The sequence below is a fragment of the Nicotiana tomentosiformis genome, chromosome 7 (assembly GCF_000390325.3).
Source record: "Nicotiana tomentosiformis chromosome 7, ASM39032v3, whole genome shotgun sequence".
Lineage (NCBI taxonomy): Eukaryota > Viridiplantae > Streptophyta > Magnoliopsida > Solanales > Solanaceae > Nicotiana > Nicotiana tomentosiformis.
The window spans coordinates 45,716,740-45,739,781 of NC_090818.1; the positions used below are offsets into that span (position 1 = coordinate 45,716,740).

At 39.9% G+C, this 23,042-nt stretch overlaps 1 protein-coding gene across 3 annotated transcripts; it reads right to left on the reverse strand.

The window, feature by feature from the left end:
• Positions 1-4,993: 4,993 nt before the first annotated feature.
• Positions 4,994-8,596, reverse strand: LOC104103868 (G-type lectin S-receptor-like serine/threonine-protein kinase At4g27290). 3 transcript variants are annotated; one of them, XM_070181494.1, is made up of 7 exons: positions 7,161-8,596; positions 6,880-6,999; positions 6,566-6,687; positions 6,267-6,477; positions 5,869-6,106; positions 5,639-5,789; positions 4,994-5,538 (listed from the first exon to the last, which is right to left on the reverse strand). In XM_070181494.1, exons 1-7 carry the CDS (start codon positions 8,437-8,439, stop codon positions 5,233-5,235), a joined length of 2,427 nt encoding a protein of 808 aa, XP_070037595.1. In that variant the 5' UTR covers positions 8,440-8,596; the 3' UTR covers positions 4,994-5,232. The 3 variants fall into 3 exon arrangements, with proteins under 3 accessions (XP_070037595.1, XP_009610105.1, XP_070037596.1); XM_009611810.4 differs by having other exon boundaries at positions 6,566-6,690; positions 7,161-8,594; XM_070181495.1 differs by lacking the exons at positions 6,566-6,687; positions 6,880-6,999; positions 7,161-8,596 and having other exon boundaries at positions 5,869-6,177; positions 6,267-6,397.
• Positions 8,597-23,042: the final 14,446 nt, after the last annotated feature.

A 23,042-nucleotide genomic window follows, 5' to 3' on the forward strand; every position in this document is an offset into this window, starting at 1 on the left:
TTTTTGGGCTCGATTCTAGGCGAAGGAATTTGCAGCAGAAGAAAATTGCAGGAACTATTTTAGTCCACTTTTTGATCCGTTAACCATCCGAAACTCACCTGAGGCCCTCCAGACCTCAACCAAATATTCCAACAAGTCCTAAAACATCATACGAACTTAGTCGAGCCCTCAAATCACCTCAAACAACGTTAACACCATGAATTACACCCCAATTCAAGCTTAATGAATTTTGAAATTTCAAGTTTCTTCAAACGACTCCGGAACCTATCAAATCACGTCCGATTGACTTCAAATTTTTCACACAAGTCATAAATGACATAACATAGGTATTCCAATTTTCAGAATCGGATTCCGACCCAGATATCAAAAAGTCAATCCCCCGGTCAAACTTTCCAAAATTAACTTTCGGCATTTCAAGCCTAATTCCACCACGGACCTCCAAATAATTTTTTGGACACGCTCCTAAGTCTAAAATTACCATACGGAGCTATTGGAATTATCAAAATTTAAATCCGAGGTCGTTTACACTTAGGTACATATCCGGTCAATCTTTCTAACTTAAATTTTCAATTATGAGACTAAGTGTCTCATTTCACTCTGAATTCCTTTCGAACCCGAACCAACTAACCCGATAAGTTATAAATTAATTGTAAGGCATAAATTGAGCAGTAAATGGGGGAATGGGGTGTAATACTCAAAATGACTGGCCGGGTCGTTACAAAAATCGCCAAAAACCGTGTTGAAAATGTCCAAAATGACAAAAATGTTAGAACCCTCTGTTTTTGTACATTGTGCAGAGGTTCCGCTTCTGCGGAATTTTTAACCTCTTTTGCGGATTTTTCCTCCCGTTTCTGCGCCATTCTCACTTCTGCGATTCCAGGTTTGCTTCTGCGAGCTCGCACCTGCGAGCCAATTTCCTCAGGTGCGATTGCATCAGTAGGCAGCAGCAAGTTTCAATTGTTCTAAGTCCAAATTTGATTTGTTAACCATTTGAAACTCACCCGAGGCCCCCGGGACCTCAACCAAATACACCAAAAAGTCCTAAAACATTATAAAAACTTGGTCGAAGCCTCAAATCATATCAAACAATGCTAAAAATATGAATCATATCTGATTCAAGCCTAATGAAATTAAGAAATTCCAACTTCTACATTCGATGTCGAAACCTATCAAATCAAGTCCGATTGACCTCAAACTTTTCACACAAGTCATAAATGACATAACAGACCTATAAAAAATTTCAAAACTGGATTCCGACCCCGATATAAAAAAGTCAACTCCCCGGTCAAACTTCCAAACTTAAATATTTAAATTTGCCATTTCAAGCCTAATTTAGCTACGGGCTTCCAAATAATTTTTCGGACACACTCCTAAGTCCAAAATCACCATACAGATCTATTGGAATCATCAAAACTTTATTTCGGAGTAATTTATATATAGGTCGACATCCAGCGAACCTTTTCAACTTAAATTTTAAACTTTGGAACTAATTATTCCAATTCATTCTAAGACCTTACCGGACCCGAACCAATTACCCTGGCAAGTCATATAACAATTATAAAGCACAAATTGAGTAGTAAATGGGGGAACGGGATTGTAATATTTAAAATAACTGGGCGGGTCGTTACACACTGCTAGGGCAAACAAGAAGAGAAAGACTACCTCTTCTCTCCCTGTAGAGATTCCTCCTATAAGAGGAAGAGATACAAGGAGTCAGAAGTAGAAGAAAGTAAGATAAAAGGTGCTGCTAAAGGAAAAAAGAAGGTGGTTGAGCCTGTTGAGGCTATTGAAATTGACGAGATGGACCTGGTCCTTCAGGATGAAGAGGAGATAGAAGAAACAGTGGTTGTGACTCCAAAGGCAAAGAAAGCCAAGACTTCCACAAAGAAGTCTGTTACAAAAACAAAGTCTGCGGAGCCATCTACTTTGACTAAAAGAACCAGGTCTGTATTGAAATCAAGTATAGTGACAATAGTTCAGGAATAAGAGTGAAGTGGAGGAGAAGAAGAAGAATTTGATGCTGAGAAGGACAAGGTGGTTAAGTTTGGGAAGAGAACAATCTTGAAAGGTAGACTCTTCAGGGACTTGGAGGAGGAAGGTATGTTAATGCTGCTGGAGAAGTTACAATTACAAGGATGGAAGGACATGGTCCTTCAGATGGATGGAAAGCTGGCCAGAACTGAGATTGTGGAGTTCATGAAAAATTGTGAGATCAAAGATGGTAGGGTCACCAGTGTGGTTAAGGGGGTGATAGTGAGTTTTGATGACAAAGAATTGGGAGAGATTTTAGGTGTACCTGCTGAAGGTTACAATGACTACAAGAAGCTCAAATGGCTAAGTCTAGAGAATCTCCCTACTGCCCTTGCCATTACAAGAAAGTTTGTTGACAATGATGAATAGCTTGAGCCCAAGGTTATTTATAAAAGTAATATGAAGCCACCCCACAAAGTGCTATTCAAATTTGTTAACAAAGTTGTCCCACCTAGGTAGGAAAGAAGGCACATTGCCACATTTATGGACCTGGTCCTTATGGAATATTTGGACAGTAGGAGGAAAATCAATTGACCTGGATTTATTATTCAGCTTCTTAATAGAGTTCTAACTGACACCAAAACTCATGTCATACCTTATGATTTTATTCTCACGGCTGTACTTGCACACTTCAAGGTACCCATCAAGAAATGGGAGGTTGGTACAAGTAAGGATCACTTAGGGGCAAATACTTTGGCTGCTTGTGACTATGAAGTCTACACCACTCCCAAAGAACCTGGTTCATCCAAAAGGGTACCTGTGAACAGCAAAGTGCGAGCCTTGGTGCAAGAGAGTGGGGCTAAGAATGCTGAAATTGAAAGGTTGAAGAAGAGGTTGGCAGAAGTGGAAACTGAGAGAGATGCTCTCAGAGCTGAGCTAGCAAAGCAGAAGGAGAAGAATGATGGTGTTCTTCATGATATGCTGAAACTGCTTCAAGCCAAGAACTAATAATCTGGTTCTTCCCAGCCTTAAGACCTTCCTAGCCTAGTTAGATCAACCACTGACCCGGATGAGATTTTTTTTATTTCTTTTGCTCATGATTCAGTGTTTTTATTTCTCTTTATGCTTGTGGATGACTAATTATCAATGATAATCGACTGTTTTTGTGCTCTAACTATTTGTTGATGCTTCTTAGATGGCTAATATCATTAGATTGATAAATTATATTTGATTCCATAATTACATTTAAAGTAGCCCTAGTGGTCATGAGTAATTTCTATTAAAATCTTGTTATCTAACATAATTATGCAACTTTTCGATGATTCCAAAATGGGGAAGATGGGTTGTATTTTTTACTTTGGACTGTGATGTTTATAACCTAATGAACCTGGTCCTTGATGATTAGTATCTTTAAAATAAAAGTTATAACATTGTGTTGATGTTGAGCTCAGTTGACAAAGGGCTTATGCTTATGAAAAGCGTAGAGTTAATTGTGTGACTTGCATTTGAGAGTTAAGGAAGGAAAAGAAGAGATTTCCATAAATAAATGTTGTAAAGGATTGAGTTGGGAAACATAGCAATCACTCTTGAAACAAAGTAGCCTTAAATATTACTGTCAATATCCAGTAGCATTAACACAACAATCAGTACTGTTGAAACAAAGCAGCCTTAAGAAGACAAGTGAATTTCGTTACCACAAGATATTTATGATAGTTGCAGAGTTACGACTGGAGATATTTAGAGAGCTTTCCTTCAACAATGAGAGCGCAAGAATCACAGTCAACCAATGGACAACTCACGAACAGAGAAGAACGAAAGAAGGGAATACCACGTAACAGAGGAATCAACCCCTCTACTATTGCAGAGGCACGACTAAAGAAGGCAACGACTGTTTATAGGTTTTGAAGAGTAAAATTATACGAAGAGTTTTGTTTTAAAAAGAAATATTTTAGGGATAGAATAGTAAGTATTTTGGTCAAACCTAAAGTGCTTATAAGCTGAAATTTGATAAGTTGGGGGAGACCAACTTATGGCTTTTGGCTTATTTTTGGCTTATAAGCACTTAACTTATAATTACTTTTAATTTTACCAAACGCGTAGATAAGCCAAAAAGTACTTATAAGCTAGTTTGATCAGCTTATAAGTTTAGCCAAACACCCTCTTAATATAGTAATCTGGGACTGCTCAAAAAAGATATATATGGGTGTATGCGACAGTTTTTCATTAGTCAAAATGAGATCTCTCACTATGAACAACTGTTTTTTTTTTTTTGCCGGAACGTCCTGCTTCCCATATTTTGCTTGACTTTGTTGAACATTTTCCTAAATGTATTCCTTGGACATACGGTTACAGAGAGAATACAGATGAAAAATGGTAAAAGAAGGGTTTTTCTCGGATGGGTTAATGTAATTTTATGACCCAGGTAAGAAAATATAGGGTCAGATCATGTAAGTGGGTCAAACTAAATATCCATTTTTTGTTTCTGCCCGAGCTTGCCACATGGCCCAGTAAAAAACCACCACGTCATTAAATTAAAGGCCCACAAGTTTTGCCGTTAGACGTGAGGGTAATTTTATCAATAAAATTAAATAGATGGATGCAGGGTATTTGTAAACTATTTAGCAAACCATAGGGGTAGTTTAGGCATTTTTTCCGAAGGTTCTTTCCTGTTTTCATTCTTGGATTAAAAGCTCCATACATTACACAAGAATAGTTATTACTGGACCTATGTTTTAAGTTTTCATTTAGCCATTCCAGATCTATTATTAGCCATTATATTGTGTAGCATCTGATATGACCATTCCATCATGTTCTCACAATGAAGTCTCTTTTGCACAACTTGATACAATAGTCCCCACTGCTCTTGAGACTTGGCTTCACTTAATCAATCTAATTTTGATGAAAGAAATATGCAATTGTTTAGCACAGGCTTAGGCATCTTGATGTCATTCTCTAAAAGCTACGCATGCTAATAAATGCAAGTCTAATATTGAATATCTAATATTCCAAGTTTCCAACTAACTGAAAGTAATGGCTCAAAAGCATGCATTAGTTTTTGATTTTTCTTAATGACTCTGAAAGAAAGTTAGTTTACAGTTTTTGTCATCGCAAAATGATAGTGTACCTTGCCTCTATTTTCAGGTGTGAAACTTCATAGTCTGAAGGGGTTCAATTGGATTCCTTTCATAGAAAAGTTATACTATGCATATAGGTATCCCAGATGTAGGCATTCTAGCATTTTTTAATCCATTTGCGCCATTGCTATCTTGGTTCAAGAATTGTAAATGTCAAAACATTGTCAGTGAGGCATCTTTTCTCAGTTGAATCATCTGTTTCAGCTGCATTCCTCTCTATGAAAAAACCTGGCTCCTTTGGTTGAGGTAATGCCACTTCTTCATGGCTCAACATGAAAACAACTGATGCCGTTGTTGGTCTGTCTACTGTTAGTTTTTGAACACATAATAGCCCCACATGAATGCATCTTAACACTTGAGATTTCACGAACGATTCTGTGAGACATGTATCCATTAGTTCCAAGGCCTTGCCTTCATTCCATAATAACCAAGCCTACAAATTAAAGCAAAATCAGTATGGTTTACATGATATGCACAAAATACGAGTGCAGCAGGAAACAATGAAGCAAATGTTGGATTCGTATCTTGCTTACATGTCCTAGAAGACTGTGATGGTGGTCGGAATGCTGAAATGTCCTGTTCTTTTTTCCGCTCACTATTTCTAGTAAAAGAACACCAAGACTGAAGACATCTGATTTCACTGAAAATTTCCCATCAACTGCATACTCTGGAGACATATAGCCACTGCATGAAAACATAATGTTAAATACTATATATCAATGATTTGGTGAAGGTAAAGATGAAAGAGTCAATGAGAACTTACTATGTCCCTATTACTCGCTTTGTTTCTTCTTCAATTTGGTCCCCACCAAAAATCCTAGCCAGTCCAAAGTCTGAAATTTTTGGATTCAATTCGCTGTCCAATAAAATGTTGCTGGTCTTTAGATCTCTATGTATAATCCTTAATCTGGAGTCCTGATGAAGATAAAGAAGCCCCCTTGATATTCCCATAGCAATTTGAAAGCGATTTTCCCAGGGAAGTTGTTTCTTCCGGCTCTCATCTGAAGAATATCATTGTAATTCAGTTTGGATCTCTTTATCATGGTTTATCTTTTACGGAGCTTTTATTCATCTTAGAATGAGAAAAGAACATTGTGTTAGCATAATAATGCTGATATGATAAGATGGATCTTTAAATGAAATGAGTTAAGAGAAATGAACCAAAGATGAAGAAGTCCAAGCTGTTGTTCGGCATATATTCATAAACTAGCATCCTTTCTTCGCCTTCAAGACAACAGCCTAGAAGCTTAACTAGGTTTCTGTGTTGAAGTTTGGAAATCAGAACAACTTCATTCTTCAACTCTTCAAGACCTTGTCCAGAATGTTGGGAGAGTTTTTTCACTGCTATTTCTGGTCCAGCTGATAGTTTTCCCTGCCACACATCCACGCAAAGTGTAAACCACAAGAGCATCATTCGTGTGTTTTGACTAAGATACATAAGAGTAAATGATTCTAGTTACCCGATAAACAGGTCCAAAACCACCCTCTCCAATGATATTATCTGATGAGAAATTCTCTGTTGCAATAGTAATACTCATCAAATCAAACAAGGGTAGTTCCATCTCTTCCTTTCCTTCTGGACCTGCTGTAAAATGGAAAACTTTTGTAAAGATGATATTGAGGTTAATGAAGCAACTATACTTTCCAAAATTCTTCAGAGCAGATCGAAAGAAGCCAATTAACCAGAGGTATTCTCCGGCTAGCCAGGTAGTGTAGTAGATTTTCCTATCTGCACTTTAAGATATTATTCAACATGATGGACAAATTTGCTAACCTCTTTTCCTCTTCTTTCTTCGCATTACAGACCAAGACAGAAAACCAAGAAGGATTATCGCTGAAACCGTTGATACAATTGCAATGACTGCTTTTGTTGTCTTTCCTATATGGTTTGAACCTGTCAAAAGTTTACTACGAAAATGTGAAAAATTCCGGTATGATAGTAGTATATATAAAGATGATACATAGCCAACAGCTTAGCATGTCTTTAAGATGCTATTACTGTAAAGTTCCCACCGATTAAGCATAAGGCGGTGATGAATTGATTAATAGACTTACCTATTTCTGATGCAGCCATCCTCACATAGAGATCTTCATCAAGTTGAGCATATTCCCTTATATCAATGAGTTGGTTAAACCAGAGTAAGCATCCACTCCCGCCGTTTCTGACATCAAGATTAGAATATGCAACACAGGAACAGTTCCTCAGGCACAACCTTTGGCATTCCTCAAGGCCAATGGTTTTGTCAAACCAGGAATGGCGTGTATCTGGCAATTTCACACCAGAGTATTTCAGAAACCGATCACTTGTCCCACATTCCAATGGAGTTCTTCGTACGCACCCATTAGACCAATCTGCTGCATCCCATTCTTGTTGATATTTAGGCTTAAAACCTCTCAAACAATCACATGGAGGGGAGTCATTGATGTTGCACTTCCCAAATTGACCACACAAGGCATAACGATCGCAGTTATCCATCTGTCCTGTTGAGTAAAGAAACCAGCTTTCGGTTCGTTCTATCCATAAAAGCCGTTGAATCAGGCCTGCCGGATTCAATACCACCCAGGTGGGAAGAGAAGAATTGAGAAGCTCATACGTAAAGTAGATCTCCTTGTCATTCATCACGAACTCAAATGTATAATAAGGATTTGGTTTCAAATTTGGTCCCCCAGTAAAAGAACGTCCATTCCATGGTCCCGTGTTATACTTTATTACAGGACCTTCCAACAAAAAATATTGAGGGTAACCATTTGTATCAACACGGTGCATATATTCTCCTGGAGAAGGGTCATCACTGCTCCTCCACGATGTTAGTGTCCAATTCATGCCAGTGACCAAATTACGACCAACCTTCATGCCCGGTAATAATGTACTGCCTGGATAATCAAAACTCTGCCAAGCATAGTTTTCCGGATTAAGATCACTGCCATCCTTTAGGACAAGATTTCCAGTGTCCAAAAGCTGAGCTACTGGATCCCTCAAGGATGTCGATGAATTCGATGACCAAATCACATCTTGGGTGCCATTCATGAGCAGTAGAATCCCTTTGTCACTGACTGTTAATATTCCAGATGTGTCATTCAGTGGGTTGGATCTATTGGCAACCCAGACCACTTTCTGAGCCTTCGAAATTTTCTTGTACCATATTCCAACGTACCGATTCATGGAATTTCCAGGGCTGAAAAATCCAAGCTCAAAGTAGCCATCAGCTGAAACTATGGTATGGCCATCTTTGATTGGGCTATCCTTCGATATAGTGTCTAAAGCAGTGGAAATTATGAAGAGCAACGACACTATATTGCAGGAAAGGAAATAGAAATCTGCAAAGCGTTTCATGGAAATTGTTTGGTCCCTTGGTTTCAAACAGGTGATCTTTGTGCTATTGGAATTCTTAAGAATCAAACCAAATGGAGATGGAACATTTCCAAGACAAGATTAGACTCCTTGTCATATTATTTGTTTCGTGCATTAATGAATAACTGTTTTCTAAAACCACTAGATCTGACTGGTCCTTTTCATCTCTTTTGAATAGTCAACCCCAGCAATCAAGCAGATACTCCGATTATTGTAGTAATAAGAACAGATTTTGAATACTTCGGTCTCTTTCATTTGACCACATGGCCTGCCTGTTTACCCTAAAAAACAGATAACAATTAAATTTGTTTGTGGTTTTAAGGATACGTGGATTAATTCGATACAAACGATAAATTGCGTAAGATTAAACGGATAAAGGAGGTGATAAATTATCAAACCACTTGAGGGGGGTGATTTCGGACTTAACAACAGCCTTAATGAAATATCCGCCCTCGATCCCGGACTCACAATGACCAAGCACTGATGAACAAGAACTGGAACTTGGAATAACAGAGAAAATAATAGTATATTACATTGATAAGCGTGTTACACTATCCCAAATGAATAATGAGACCCCATTTATATAGTAGAGAAGTTTTATCCTAAGTACAATTTTATGAAAGGTAAAGAATCTTTTGTTTAACCAATCACTCGTTTTGTGCTGATAAGTGCCGAGATCCACGCCGTGATATCCGGCTGGTTACAGATATCACAGCCTTTTGTTGGTCGTGCTCGGTTACCTAGTAGTGTTCTCTGAGGCCTTTGGGATTCGAACCAAACTCAGGGTCATGGCTCCGATACTCTCGAGGCCGGGCGCTTTTCCCGGACCCCGGCTCGAGGGGCTCCTGGTCTCGATTCCGGATCCCTGCCGTTGCGCCTATTGCTCCGTTTGCTTCATCGGAAAATGAGTCATCTCATGGGCTCGATTTTACCGTATACCTCATTTTTCAGAGAGTAAGTTTACGGAAACGACATGAGCACCTCGTTTCCTTCCCAAAACGTCGCAGCAGAAACGACAAAAGATTCGAAACGTCCCGTCAGATGTGTCATAATGACTTCAAATGCGTGTTAGCTATCGACATGATGTCCTTGGATACGAAACATCGCGAAGTCCCTATAAATACCCCCATCTTTCATTCATTATTTAATTTTTGACCAAGTTTCTACCCTCGTACCTTCAGGATATCAGTGCTTCTCTTCCCACCCTAATATTTTTACCTCCGTTCTTCAAGAGTTTTCAGCAAATTACAAGTTTCCGTTTATCTTTTTACCCGAACCAGCACGTTTGATCTTCTCAGCAAACTTTTGTCCTTCATCTCCTAATCTTCCTTTTCACTTATTCTAACTTAGATAACAATGGTGAAGACTTCTAAGACTGTTCCCCAAAAAGTTGTTAAAGGCCGACCGCCGAAGTTGAGGAGAACGCTCCTGATGTGGTTGACCTTGAGAGGTTCGCTTCGGGCGCGGCTACCAATGAACCGGAAGCCGAACCTCCCTTGAAAATGTTCGTACCCAGAGGGTGTTCGATCACTGACGACTTTAAGGTCGAAAAACCTTCATCGGTGCAAGGTCGATGCGAGGCGGTATCTTGGTACATTTGCTCCATCACCGAGGTCGTTCTCCCTACGGTTCGCAAGGACTGTGGCTGGACAGATAAGGACAGAGTAATCCCCAGGCCCGATGACGACATTACTACCCATGTAGAGGGGTATCTGAGAGTTTACACTTACCCCTTGACACTAGGCCCGGTGGACCCGGGTGTTCTGGATTTCTGTAGGAGGTATGAAGTGTGCTTCGATCAGATCCACCAATCTCTTTGGAGGATCGTAATCCTCCTCCGATTCTTCGTGAATAAAATTAGCTCCTCCCTGTTCACTATCGATCATCTACTCCGCATATACAGTCCCCGAATCTTCCGGAGGGGGACTGACAAAGCTCCTACGACGGGCCAGCAAAGCCCCATTTTCATGCATTGACGAAAATCGAGATCGGGGTTAGTAGGGAAATTTTGTCTGAGTGAGGACCGCCGACCTGATACCTGCCAAATTTAGGTCATTCTCTGAGAAGTTTAATGTACACATAAATGTCCTTTTCTTTTATATGTCGATTTCACGTTTTACCTCCCTTTTCCTTATCGGTATTTGCAGTGGCTCTCGAGGCTCTCGAATACGTGAAATAGCAGTCCCGAATAGAGGCTCTCGAGGTGGTCCATGCCCGGGTTTTTGACCTCTTGGTCGAGATCGAAGATGCTAAAAGGCTCAAGGCCGAGGTCAAGAAGCTGGATGACCCCGAGGACGAGGAAGGCTCTGAGGACTCCAGCGAACCCGAGGGCGGAGAAGACCCCGATGGCCCCGGTGATGAGGCTGGCTTCGGTGGAGATCAGGCTTAGGTTCCTTAGAGATTTTTCTTTTGTTTTTGTGTTTTTGTTCATTTTGTTGAGGCCGTTTGGCCTTTGTAAATATCTTTATTGGAATATATATATTAGGCTTTCCTTTGGCAATTTTCGAGTTAGTTTCTTTGGTTTCTTCTTTATGATTGCAAAGATTTCCAATGCCTTAACACGAAATAAAACGTAGTAATAGGGTCTCGTTTGGAGGTTCTTACAAGGATCGTTCTAGATGTAATTTAGTTTGAAACTCGTGGGGGCTTGGTATGACTGGAAGCTTTCCCCAAAGTGCGTACTTAAACATTTTTAGATTATAGTTTTGCCGAGGGTAGTCTTTGAATTGGTTTGGAATTTTTGAAGGCCTTAAGTTTTGACTACGGGCCTTGGACGTCTCCAAGTCATTTTTAGGATGGCCATAGCCTTTTAAGTTTGGGTATTGGCTAATATGCTTTGTACCCCCGAGGCTCGATACCTAAGCCGTCCGAGCTTGCCTATGATGACAGTCCCCGAGTGGGGGTGATCTCTTGGATCCGGATAGAGGCGACCCTTGGGCTCAATATCTATCCTTAAGGAACAAAATGTAATAGTCTTAAGGGACAAAATATGTATCTGCAAGGTAGAAACTTTTTTTTATTTCTGTGTGCAACATACAAGATTGCAAATGTGTACAAGCTTCGTGTTATGGCTTAAGTGGTCTATGTGGGAACGGTTCATTTGACCGTTTGTCCCCTATAATAAATCCTATCCATCGAGCCCAGACTCTTGAAGCACAAAGTTTTCTTCCTTGCTAAAATCATTATCCGAGGGTGATGGCCCCCATTATTCGAGGTCTATCATTGAAAGGGCTTGGATACTGTTGATGCGACCCTCGACTCCGGTTCATAACCGGCCTTCAATTCTAAGTTAGCACGATCTACTGTTGCCTCATTAAAAACCTTGCCTGAAAACCCATTTGGGACAAAATCGGTTCAAGGAAGAAAGAGTACAATTCGTGCTTTCGTGCCTAATAGCTGCATCATTCTTTGGTTGTTGCCTGCAAGTGATAGTCCAATTCGTAATATATGTAAAGAAAAGAATGGATGGGGTCATATCTTAGTAGTAGTATCTTTTTAATTGGGTTACGTTCCAGTTGTTCGATAGCCGCTCACCATTCCCTACTTCGATTTTTTATGATCCTTTGTCGGTAATCTCGATAATCCCACATGGACCTTCCCAATTTGGTCCCAATATTGAAGTATCGTAGGTTGGCTCTCCGCTTGTAATACCTTTCGATCCGTTATTTTTGGCCGGCCAATAGGACAAGGGCAGCATCGCGCCTCTCGTCCAATAATTCCAGGCTCGTGCTCATGGCCTCATCGTGTGATTCTTCATTCATATATCGGAACCTAAAACTCGGGTCTCCTACTTTGGCTGATATTACTGCTTTGACACCGTAGATCAGTGAGAACAGGGTGGCCCTGGTACTAGATTTTGAGGCCGTACGATATGTCAACAGGACTTCAGGCAAAATTTCCTTTCATTTTCCTTTGGTGTCGGTCAATCTCTTCTTAAGGTTTTGGATTATGGTCTTGTTCGTAGAATCCACCTGACTGTTCCCACTAGGGTAATACGGTATTGATAGGATCATTTTGATCTTATGGTCCTCGAAATATTTGCTCACATTACTGCCGGCGAACTGCTTCCCGTTGTCGTATACGATCTCGGCCGGTATTTCAAACCAGCATATTATGTGGTCCCAACTAAAATCAATAACTTCTTTCTCCATGACTTTCTCAAATGCCTGGGCTTCGACCCATTTAGAAAATAGTCAGTCATAAATAATATAAATTGAGCCTTACCGGGTGCCCATGGTAGGGGACCAACGATGTACATCCCCCATTTCATGAATGCCAAGGTGACAGGACCGAATGTAGTAGCTCCCCGAGCTGATGGATCATCGGTGTGTGCCTTTGACATCCGTCACACTTTCATATGAACTCCTTCGCATCTTTTTCCATGTCGATCCAGTAGTAGCCAGCTCTGATTATCTTATGAACCGGCGATTCGGCACCCGAATGATTCCCGTAGGTGCCTTCGTGAACTTTCCTTAAGATATATTCGATATCACCCGGTCCCAGACATATGGCGAGTGGGCCATCGAACGTTCTCCTGAATAGGGTGTTATCTTTGGACAAATAGAACCTGGCCGCCTTTATGCGCAGGGCTCTTGATTCTTTAGGATCCGAGGGAAACTTCCGATCTTCAGGTAATCTATATACTTATTTCTCCAGTCCCACGTTAAGCTTGTCGAACTTATCTCAGCGTGGTCTTTTTCCACTACCGATTTCATAAGTTGTATGACCGTTCCCGAGCTGAATTCATTGCCATCAACCGACGATCCCAACTTAGCGAGAGCATCGACTTCGTTGTTTTGATCCCGAGGTATATGTTACAGGGTCCACTCCTTGAACCGATGTAGCGTTACCTGTAGTTTATCCAGATACCCTTGCATTCGTTTCTCTTTGACTTTGAACGTCCCATTGACTTAGATCACCGCAAGGAGGGAATCGCACTTAGCTTCGATCACATCGGCCCCCAGGATTTTAGCCAGTTCGAGACCTGCAATCATGGCCTCATACTCGGCCTCGTTGGTAGTAAATTTTACAGTTCTAATAGATTGCCTAACTACATTACTCGCCGGTGGCTTCAACACGATGTCAAGTTCAGACCCCTTTGTGTTTGAGGCACCTTATGTAAAGAGGGTCTAGATCCCCGAGGAAGTCCCCGAGTTCAACAATAATTCCCTTTCGACCTCGGGTATTAGGGCCGACGTGAAGTTGGCCACGAAGTCCGCCAAAATTTGAGATTTGATGGCGGTTCGGGGTCGATATTCGATATCGTATCCACTGATTTCCATGTGATGGCATTGAAAATACGGTTTTAACTTCCTAGAGGTGCTTAGCAAAGCGAGCGCCAATTTTTCCAGATGAGGATATCTAGTTTCAGCCTCGTCTAGAGTCCTGCTAACATAATAGATAGGAAATTGTGTACCCCGGACCAGGACTCCACTTACCGCTATCTCAGATACCGCTAAGTACAAGTACATCTGCTCATCTTCTTTCAGAGTATGAATCAAAGACAGGCTTGGAATGTACCGCTTGAGTTCTTCAAAGGCTTGTTGGCACTCCGGGGTCCATGAGAAGTTATTCTTTTTCTTCAATAACGAGAAGAACCGATGGATCTTATCGGAGGACTTTGAAATAAATCGACCCAAGGCGGCAATGCGCCCGGTTAACCTTTGGACGACCTTGACATTGTCCACCACAGTAATGTCCTCTATGGAAATGATCTTATCGGGGTTGATCTCGATTCCTTTGTTGGACAGCATGAATCCGAGGAATTTCCCGGACCCGACTCCAAATGCACATTTCTTTAGGTTTAGCTTCAGATTGTATTTCTTCAATATGTTGAAGGTTTCATGTAAATGTTTCAAATGGTCCTCTGCTCGTAGGGACTTAACTAACATGTCGTCAATATAAACCTCCATTGATTTTCCTATTTGCTTTTCGAAGATCCGATTTACTAGGCGTTGGTAAGTGGCACCAGCATTTTTTAGTCTGAATGGCATTATGTTATAACAGTAGGTGTCGTACTTAGTGATGAAGGATGTTTTTTCCTGGTTGTCGGGGTCCATCCGAATTTGGTTGCACCCGGAATAGGCATCGAGAAAGCTGAGGATCTCGTGGCTGGCCGTCGCATCGATCATGCGATCAATGTTGGGCAAAGGAAAAGAATCCTTGGGGCATGTCTTGTTCAAGTCTTTATAGTCTACACACATTCTTAATTTATTCCCCTTTTTAGGGATTACTACTACGTTTGCTAACTAATCCGGGTATTTAACTTCCCGAATGGATCCTATTTTAAGGAGTTTAGATAATTTGTCTTTGATGAATGCATGTTTGACTTCGGACTGAGGCCTCATTTTTTGTGTGACCGGGTGGAACTTCGGATCCAGGCTCAGCTTGTGAGTAGTTATTTCTGGCGGGATCCCTGTTATGTGAAGGTAGGACCAGGAGAAACAATCTATGTTAACTATAAGGAATTCAATGAGTTTTTTGCTGAGCTCGGAACTTAACCCCGTGCCTAGGTATACATTCGATCGGGCAGGTGCTCGATCAATATGACTTGCTCCAGCTCCTCGATCGTTGATTTGGTGGCATCGGTATCGTTGGGGGCTATGAAAGACCTGGGAACTCTATAGTCGTCATCATCACTCATTCCCTGCTTTTCCGGCTCGGTCGGGGCCGGTATCGGTGATTTCTATTTGGTTCCTTCCTTGGTGATCGAACTCAAATTCTTTGATGTCCAGAGTGCAGATATCGAGACCACCTCATCGACTACAAACATCTCCTTTGCGGCCGGTTATTCTCCTTAAATTATTTTAATCCCTCCTGGTGTTGGGAATTTCAAAACCTGGCATAGTGTCGAGGGCACCGCCCTCATGTTGCGATTCCATGGTCTCCCAAATAGAGCATTGTATCTCATATCTCCTTCAATAATGTAAAACTTTGTTTCCTGAACGGTTCCGACGGTGTTCACCGGTAGGGTTATCTCCCCTTTAGTGGTCTCACATGTCGTGTTGAATCCGTTTAGAACTCAGACTGCAGGCACAATTTGGCCTCGTAGACCCAGCTGTTCTACGACCCATGATCTGATGATATTGGCTGAGTTACATGAATCAATTAACACACGCTTAACTCGATATTTATTTATGAGTACAAATATTATAGTGCATCATTGTGCGGTTACACGCCGCCTTCAGCGTCCTCGTCGTTGAAAGATACAGTTCCTTTTGGCACGTAATCTCGAGTCCGTTTCTCCCTTGTGATGGACACGTTGGTGCGCTTTAACACCGGACCCTGGGGGACGTCGACCCCATCAATGATCATGTTAATGACATGCCGAGGTTCCTCCTGCTCGATCTTCTTTTTAGAGTCCCTATTCCTAAAATGATTTTTGGCTCGATCGCTCAGGAATTCTCGAAGGTGTCCGTTGTTGAATAACCGTTTACTTCCTCTCTTAGTTATCGACAGTCTTCAGTTATGTGGCCGTGAGTGCCATGATATTTACACATTAGGTTGGGGTCTCTTTGGGCAAGATCAAACTGTAAAGGTTGAGGCCATTTGGTGTCTTTGATGCGTTCGATGATAGATACGGTAGCAACAGCATCGGCATTGAAGTTGTATTCTTATAACCTTAGCGCTTCCTTAGGCTCGATGGGCTTTTCAAAACCGCTTTTGCTCATGAGCCCCCTGTTATTTTGTACTCGATCGCCTCTTATTTCACTTCTCACAAGGTTTCATCCTGGCCCATTACCTCTTCGATCTCCGTTATATGGTTGATACCGGTTTCTGTTTAATCTTGATTCACGATCAATGTCTCTTTTTTATCTGTCACTAGCTCTGACGGGATAAACGGACCCGGAAGGGGCCCCAAGCTGGTCATCTTCGATCCTGATTTTTGATTGGTACCGGTTATGGATGTCGGCCCAAGTTACCGCTAGATATTCTATCAGATTTTGCTTCAAATTTTGTGAAGAGCTTCGAGCATTGAGTCCTTGGGTGAAGGCTTGAACGGCCCAATCGTCCGCGACCGGAGGCAGGTCCATTCGTTCCATTTGAAACCGGGACACGAATTCCCTGAGCATCTCATTATCTCTTTGCTTAACTTTGAAAAGGTCTGACTTTCTGGTCTCGACCTTGATGGCCCCGGCGTGTGCTTTCACAAAGGAGTCTGCAAGCATAGCAGACGAGTCAATAGAATTAGGGGGTAAGTTGTGATACAATATCATAGCTCCTTTTGACAAGGTCTCTCTGAACTGTTTCAGCAAGACGAACTCGATCTCATCATCTTCCAAGTCGTTCCCCTTGATGGCACACGTATAGGAGGTCACATGTTCATTTGGGACAGTTGTCCCGTTGTACTTAAGAATTTAGGGCATGAGGAACTTCTTTGGGATCGGCTTCGGAGCTGCGCTCGGAGGGAAAGATTTTTGAAATCCAGACCCTTAAATATCGGTGCTGCTCCTGGGATTTGGTCGACCCTAGAATTGTAGGTTTCTACTCTTTTGTTATTAGCTTTGATCTTCTTTTCTCCCGATTCCACCTATTTTGTCAGTTCCTCAAGCATCTTTATAATCTTGGGGTTAGTCCCGGGTTCAATTTCACTCAGCCTTTCTATGATTGGTTCATTTATGCGAGCATTTTCCCAAGAAGGTTTGGGCTCAACCCTGCTGGGGGCGCGACTCTAGTTTTGCAACTAGGCTATCACTACTTATTGAGCCTGCAACATTTCGATGATTACTCGTAAGTTGATCCCATCACCTTCACCATCGTTTATGTTTTGGGCTACCGATCGGACTCCCCCACTGATGATGTTCTCAGAATCGGTAGGCGAGTTTGCATTGATGGCCACATGCGAGTTAGTGTCGATCGGGTCGGTGGCCGGAACTCCGTTGAGGTCGACAGGGGTACCTCGTTACTGGGTTCCACATCGTTGTTCTCGCCATAGTGTCCAGACTTAGCATCCACGTTCAAAAGGGAAGATTGGGAGTTCGACATTTTAAGCCTTGACCTGAAATTAAAGACTTTAAAGAACAAGTGAAAAATAGGGTGTGTTATAGAAATTCGTATCAAATTGCCACTATTATCCTTAGCCCCACGGTAGGCGCCAAACTATTTATCCTAAAAAATAGATAACAATTAAATTTATTTGTGGTTTTAAGGATACGTGGATTAATTCTATACAAACGATAAATTGCATAAGATTAAACGGATAAAGGAGATGATAAATTATCAAACCACTTGAGGAGTGTGATTCCGGACTTAACAATAGCCTTAATGAAATATCCGCCCTCGATCCCGGACTCACAATGACCAAGCACTGATTAACAAGAACTGAAACTTTGAATAACATAGAATATAATAGTATATTGCTTTGATAAGCATGTTACACTGTCCCCAATGAATAATGAGACCCCCTTTATATAGTAGGGAAGTTTTTTCATAATTACAATTCTATGAAAGGTAAAAAATCTTCTGTTTAACCAATCACTGGTTTTGTGCCGATACGTGCCAAGATCCACGCCGTGATATCCGGTTGCTCACGGATACCACGGCCTTTTGTTGGTCATGCTCGGTTACCTAGTAGTGTCCTTTGAGACCTTTGGGATTCGAACCGAACTCGGGGTCATGGCTCCGATACTCTCGAGGTCGGGCGCTTTGCCCAGACCTTGGCTCGAGGGGCTCCTTGTCTCAATTCTGATTTCCTGCTGTTGGGTCTCTTGCTATGTTTGCTTCATCGGAAGATGAGGCATCTCATGGGATCGGTTTTACCCGTATACACTACCTACTTTTTATATTCTACAGGACAGCGGCTGCTTAATTTTTTCCTTCAAGAGAAGTTTTCGTAAATTTCATTTTTAGTATGGGCGATTGAAGATAATTCTTCTATTACTCCAAAGCTTCATCCTTGTTTCTTGTCAATACCGTCCTATGCCTTTGGTTAGATGAACTTGTGGGTTTGCCCTGAATTTCTAATTTAAGTATTAGGATTCTATTTCTTGAGGAATGGGAAAAAGACTCCTAAAATGAATAAATCTCATTTATATGTCTTATTCTTTTCTTGGAGGAAAAGTATTTGACATCTATAAATTGAGGATCTCTCCTTCATATACAACAACAATAACCTCCACAATGTAGTCTTTTAGAGAGTTTTGTTTAGGGGAGACCGTTCTCTCAAAAAAAATTGTTTTCTCCTTTGATATTAGTGATGAATCATATGTAGATCGATTGATCAAACCATAATAAATTATTATGCCTAGTTTAATATATTTTTCTTTTATACTCTGATTTATCGTCCATCAAACTTTGCATTGTTAGCTTCCGCATGCACCGTGTTATTTCGATCCTAACAGAACAGACTTTTTTAATGGTTTATAATATGCCAAAAGAAAAGAAAGGGTAGCCCCTTTAATTTAAGAAAATGTTGCATAACATGAATCACACTTGACGAGTGAGAACATAAAGGCAGTCTTTGCAACTAGGATTTTATTTGTATTGCTAGAGAGTTAGTTTTGAAAGGAGCTTTGGTGCAACAGTAAAAGTTGTCGCCATATGACAAAGAAGGTTACTTATTGAAGCCGGAGAAATTGCCTCTTGTAAAAATGTAAAGTAAAACCGAATACATAAGAGTTAAGACCTAAAGTAATCCGACCCTTTCTAACACGTAGCGAAAGCTAAGTACACCAAGATACCTTTTTAGAGAGTTAAGCGGTCAATCCTAAAAAAAAAAAAAGAAGAAGAAATCAACGTTGAGCAGTATTTTAGACTTGTATAAAGAAGCAATTTGTCCCATCTGCATCAATCATTATCCGTGGAAAATTGACTTGGTCTTGGTAATTGAGCAATCAATGACGAATTATTGTAACAAATAAAGACTGGCATGCATCAATAGTCAGAGTTGCCTTTTACTACATCTGGTAATTTTATATACTTTATCCATTTTAATTTATGTGAACATATTTAGTTTAAGAAAAAAGATAAGACTTTTGAACTTGTGATTTAAGATGAGGCACATTTATTTTGTATGGTTATAAATCATTACATAAAAGTAAATTGTTTCCAAATATAGAATGTGGTCATTATTTTTTATACGGACTAAAGAAAAAATAGGTTCACATAAATTGAAACTTTGAAAGTAGTAGTATATTCAATTTCAATACACGTATTTTTTCTGTACATAGCCCTTAAATAAAGGAATCCCCTCTTGTTTTTCTTGTTGAATGTTCTTCTTGAAGGTGGGCGTTTATTGAGAAATTCATAGTTATGTCACTTTCAACCCTTTATGTTTGATGTTGAAATTTATCCTTATAATTGCAGTCTCAATAAACTATGGACTATTCTTATTTCTTAGTCGACAAGGGCATAATAACCACATAAATCAGACAAGGAAAAAAAAGATAATTTTATTTTTGTTCTGTTCAATAAAAAAAAGAGTATACTTTCTTATTTGTAAATAATTTAACTTTAAATTTCCTACTTTATTCTTAATGAGATGATTGTCAGTCACACAAATATTTATGTCTTGTTTTGAACTACAAATTTCAAAAATTTCTCGTTCTTTCTTAAACTCCGTGAATCAAATACCGCCACATATATTAGAACCGGGGAACTAATATTTTTTATTCTTAAATCAATTTTACAACTGACTAAATACTCTGGAATTAGCATAGCTATTTTAAAATTAAAAGAAAGCGACTTACTGTAACTTGATTTGAAATCAAGGCGCGGCCTCACAAACAAACAAGTGGCAAAAGCTTTTAAGTGTTACGGCTTGTTTGGCGTGTTGTTTTATAATGTATCGTATTATATCGTATCGTATTATATTGTATTGTATTGTAATGAAGAATACAATGGTTGGATATATTGTATCTTTTGCCGTCATTTCATAATGTCATGTACTAACAATATGAAGCATAAACTTATAAAATTATTAAGAAAAAATAGGATACAAAGTAAAATTATTATTTTAAAAAAGTAGAATAAAGGATAAAATATGATTATTTAATTCTAATTAGGAGAGGCAAGATGAGAGAAAAAAGTAAGGAATGCCGCTACCACACCAAATCTGTCGTTTCATAAAGTGACACTTTTCGTTATTATATAACGATGAATTTAACGATACGATGCAATAAAATTTAAGTAACAATCAAAACAAATATTATATTTAAAGTAACAATACGGTAAAAAATAATAGGTAACAACCATCCAAACAACCTGTTAGTTACCTTTCGTGTAATTTATGACAAGATGCATGGTCCATCGTTATAAATTGATTCTATACATTGTATCTAATGTCGGACAAATAGAAAATATAGCAAGCCAACAAATTTTTGACATGTATTAAATTAATTGAATTTGGTGTAACATCAAATGTGAATTAAATTTTTAACAAAAACAAAATTCTCCTTCTGGTTACTGCTCCTTCAAATTGCATTGCTAAAAATCTCTCATTTCTCCTAAGTTCACAAATTATTACCTTACTGCCGGCGTCGCTGCGTCATCAGCCAATATTCGAAGTTCAATTAAATCTCAGACCAGCAAAGGTGACGGAAACTTAGGATCCACCAAACTATATAAGTATCACGATTCAAAATTCTAACCTGTTTTGATGGTGCCTATCTCAATATTAGGCAAGCCGACAACCTCAATAAACCATATTTTCTCTTAAGTTTAAAATCATAATATTTGAATTTTCATAGAAAAATCTCACAAATTACTGACATAAGATACATTCCCAAAATTCGATGTCATTAAGTACATGAGCATCTAAATAATAACAAAATTTGACTGCTTAAAACACTGTCTGAAAATATAGAGCAGTCTAAAAAGTGAAAGGAAAGAGAGTCAAGGTCTGCAGACGCTAAGCAGCTACCTCGATAATCTCCAACAGATAAAATTTCGAGAACTAGCAACTGTCGTGTCCAGAAGTACCTGGATCTGCACACGAGGTGCAGGGTGTAGTATGAGTACAACCAACTCAGCAAGTAACAATACTAAATAAAGAACTGAAAGTAGTGACGAGCTTCACAATTAAGTCCAATTACAGTAATTTCCAACATAAGAAAGCAAGCATACTTGTAAGTTTAACAATTAAGGCCCAAACAGTAATTTCATATCAAGTTCAACTGAAACAGGAGATAATATCTCTCAGAAATTTACAACATAGTGATATATGACAACTGTAGTGCAATAAGAATGAAATCAAATGCATCCTCTTAGGACCACAGTCACTCGGCCATTCCATTCACTCAGCACTCGCACTCAGCAGGTATCTGCGCTCACTGGGGGTGTGTATAGACTCCGGAGGGGCTCTTTCAGCCCAAGCGCTATAATCCGCACGGACAATTCACGTGCTGTACGGACAAATCACGTGCTATAGTATCAATATCTAGATCCGCATGGACAACTCACGTGCTATAGTATAATATCTGGATCCGCACGGATAACTCACGTATTGCACGGACAACTCACGTGCTATAGTATAATATATGGATCCGCACAGACAACTCACGTGTTACACGGACAACTCACGTGCTTTAGTATAATATCTCACAATCAGGCCCTCGGTCTCACTCAGTCATAAATCTCTCTAGTCTCTCAGGCTCTCAATAATCATGAAAATCAGCCCAAACAACAATGATATGATGCATCAATAATGAACAATAAAGATTGAGATAAAATAAATAAGTAAACTGTGACTGAGTACAAAATAATAATTTAGCAGATAATTCGACATGTACACGACCTATGTGGGTCCCTACAGTGCCAACACATAATCTAAACATGATTTGTGGTTCAATTTCTCTACTACATGGAGAATGTACAAATAACAATAAATTATTCAAATAAACATTTCCATGGAATTTGACCAAGTCACAATCCTTACGGTGCACTCCCACATGCCCGTCACCTAGCATGTTCGTCACCCCAAAACCAATCACATATCACAACAATCTGGGATTTCACACCCTGAGGACCAAATTTAGAACTGTTACTTATCTCAAACCGTGTAGTTCTTTATTCTTCAATGCCTTTTCTTCGCGAATCGGCCTCCAAACGCCTCGAAGCTAGCCACAAATAATTCGATCCAGTCAAAACAAATTATAGGAATTAATTCCATATGAAAATACTAATTTTCCAACAAAATCCAAAATTTTACCCAAAACTCGCCCGTGGGGCCCACGTCTCGAAATCCGACAAACGTTACAAAATTCGAAAGCCCAATTGACTATGAGTCTAACTATACCAATTTTGACCTAATTCCGATATTAACTGGACCCTCAAATCTTCAAATTAAACCAAGAGGGTTTTCTGAATTTTCCAACTTAATTCACCCATTAAATGTTAATGGAGTACTCATCCGACCACCTAAACGGATGAGTACTCTCTTCACACTCATCCGACCACCTGAACGGAGTATCTTTCTGGGTCAATTTAGTCATAGGCATTGCAATTGACGAGAAACCCTCCACGAAGCGACGATAATAACCGGCCAAGCCGAGAAAACTCCTAATCTCAGTAACTGAAGATGGTCTGGGCCAACTCTGAACTGCCTATATTTTCTTCGGATCCACCTTAATTCCTTCACTGGACACTAT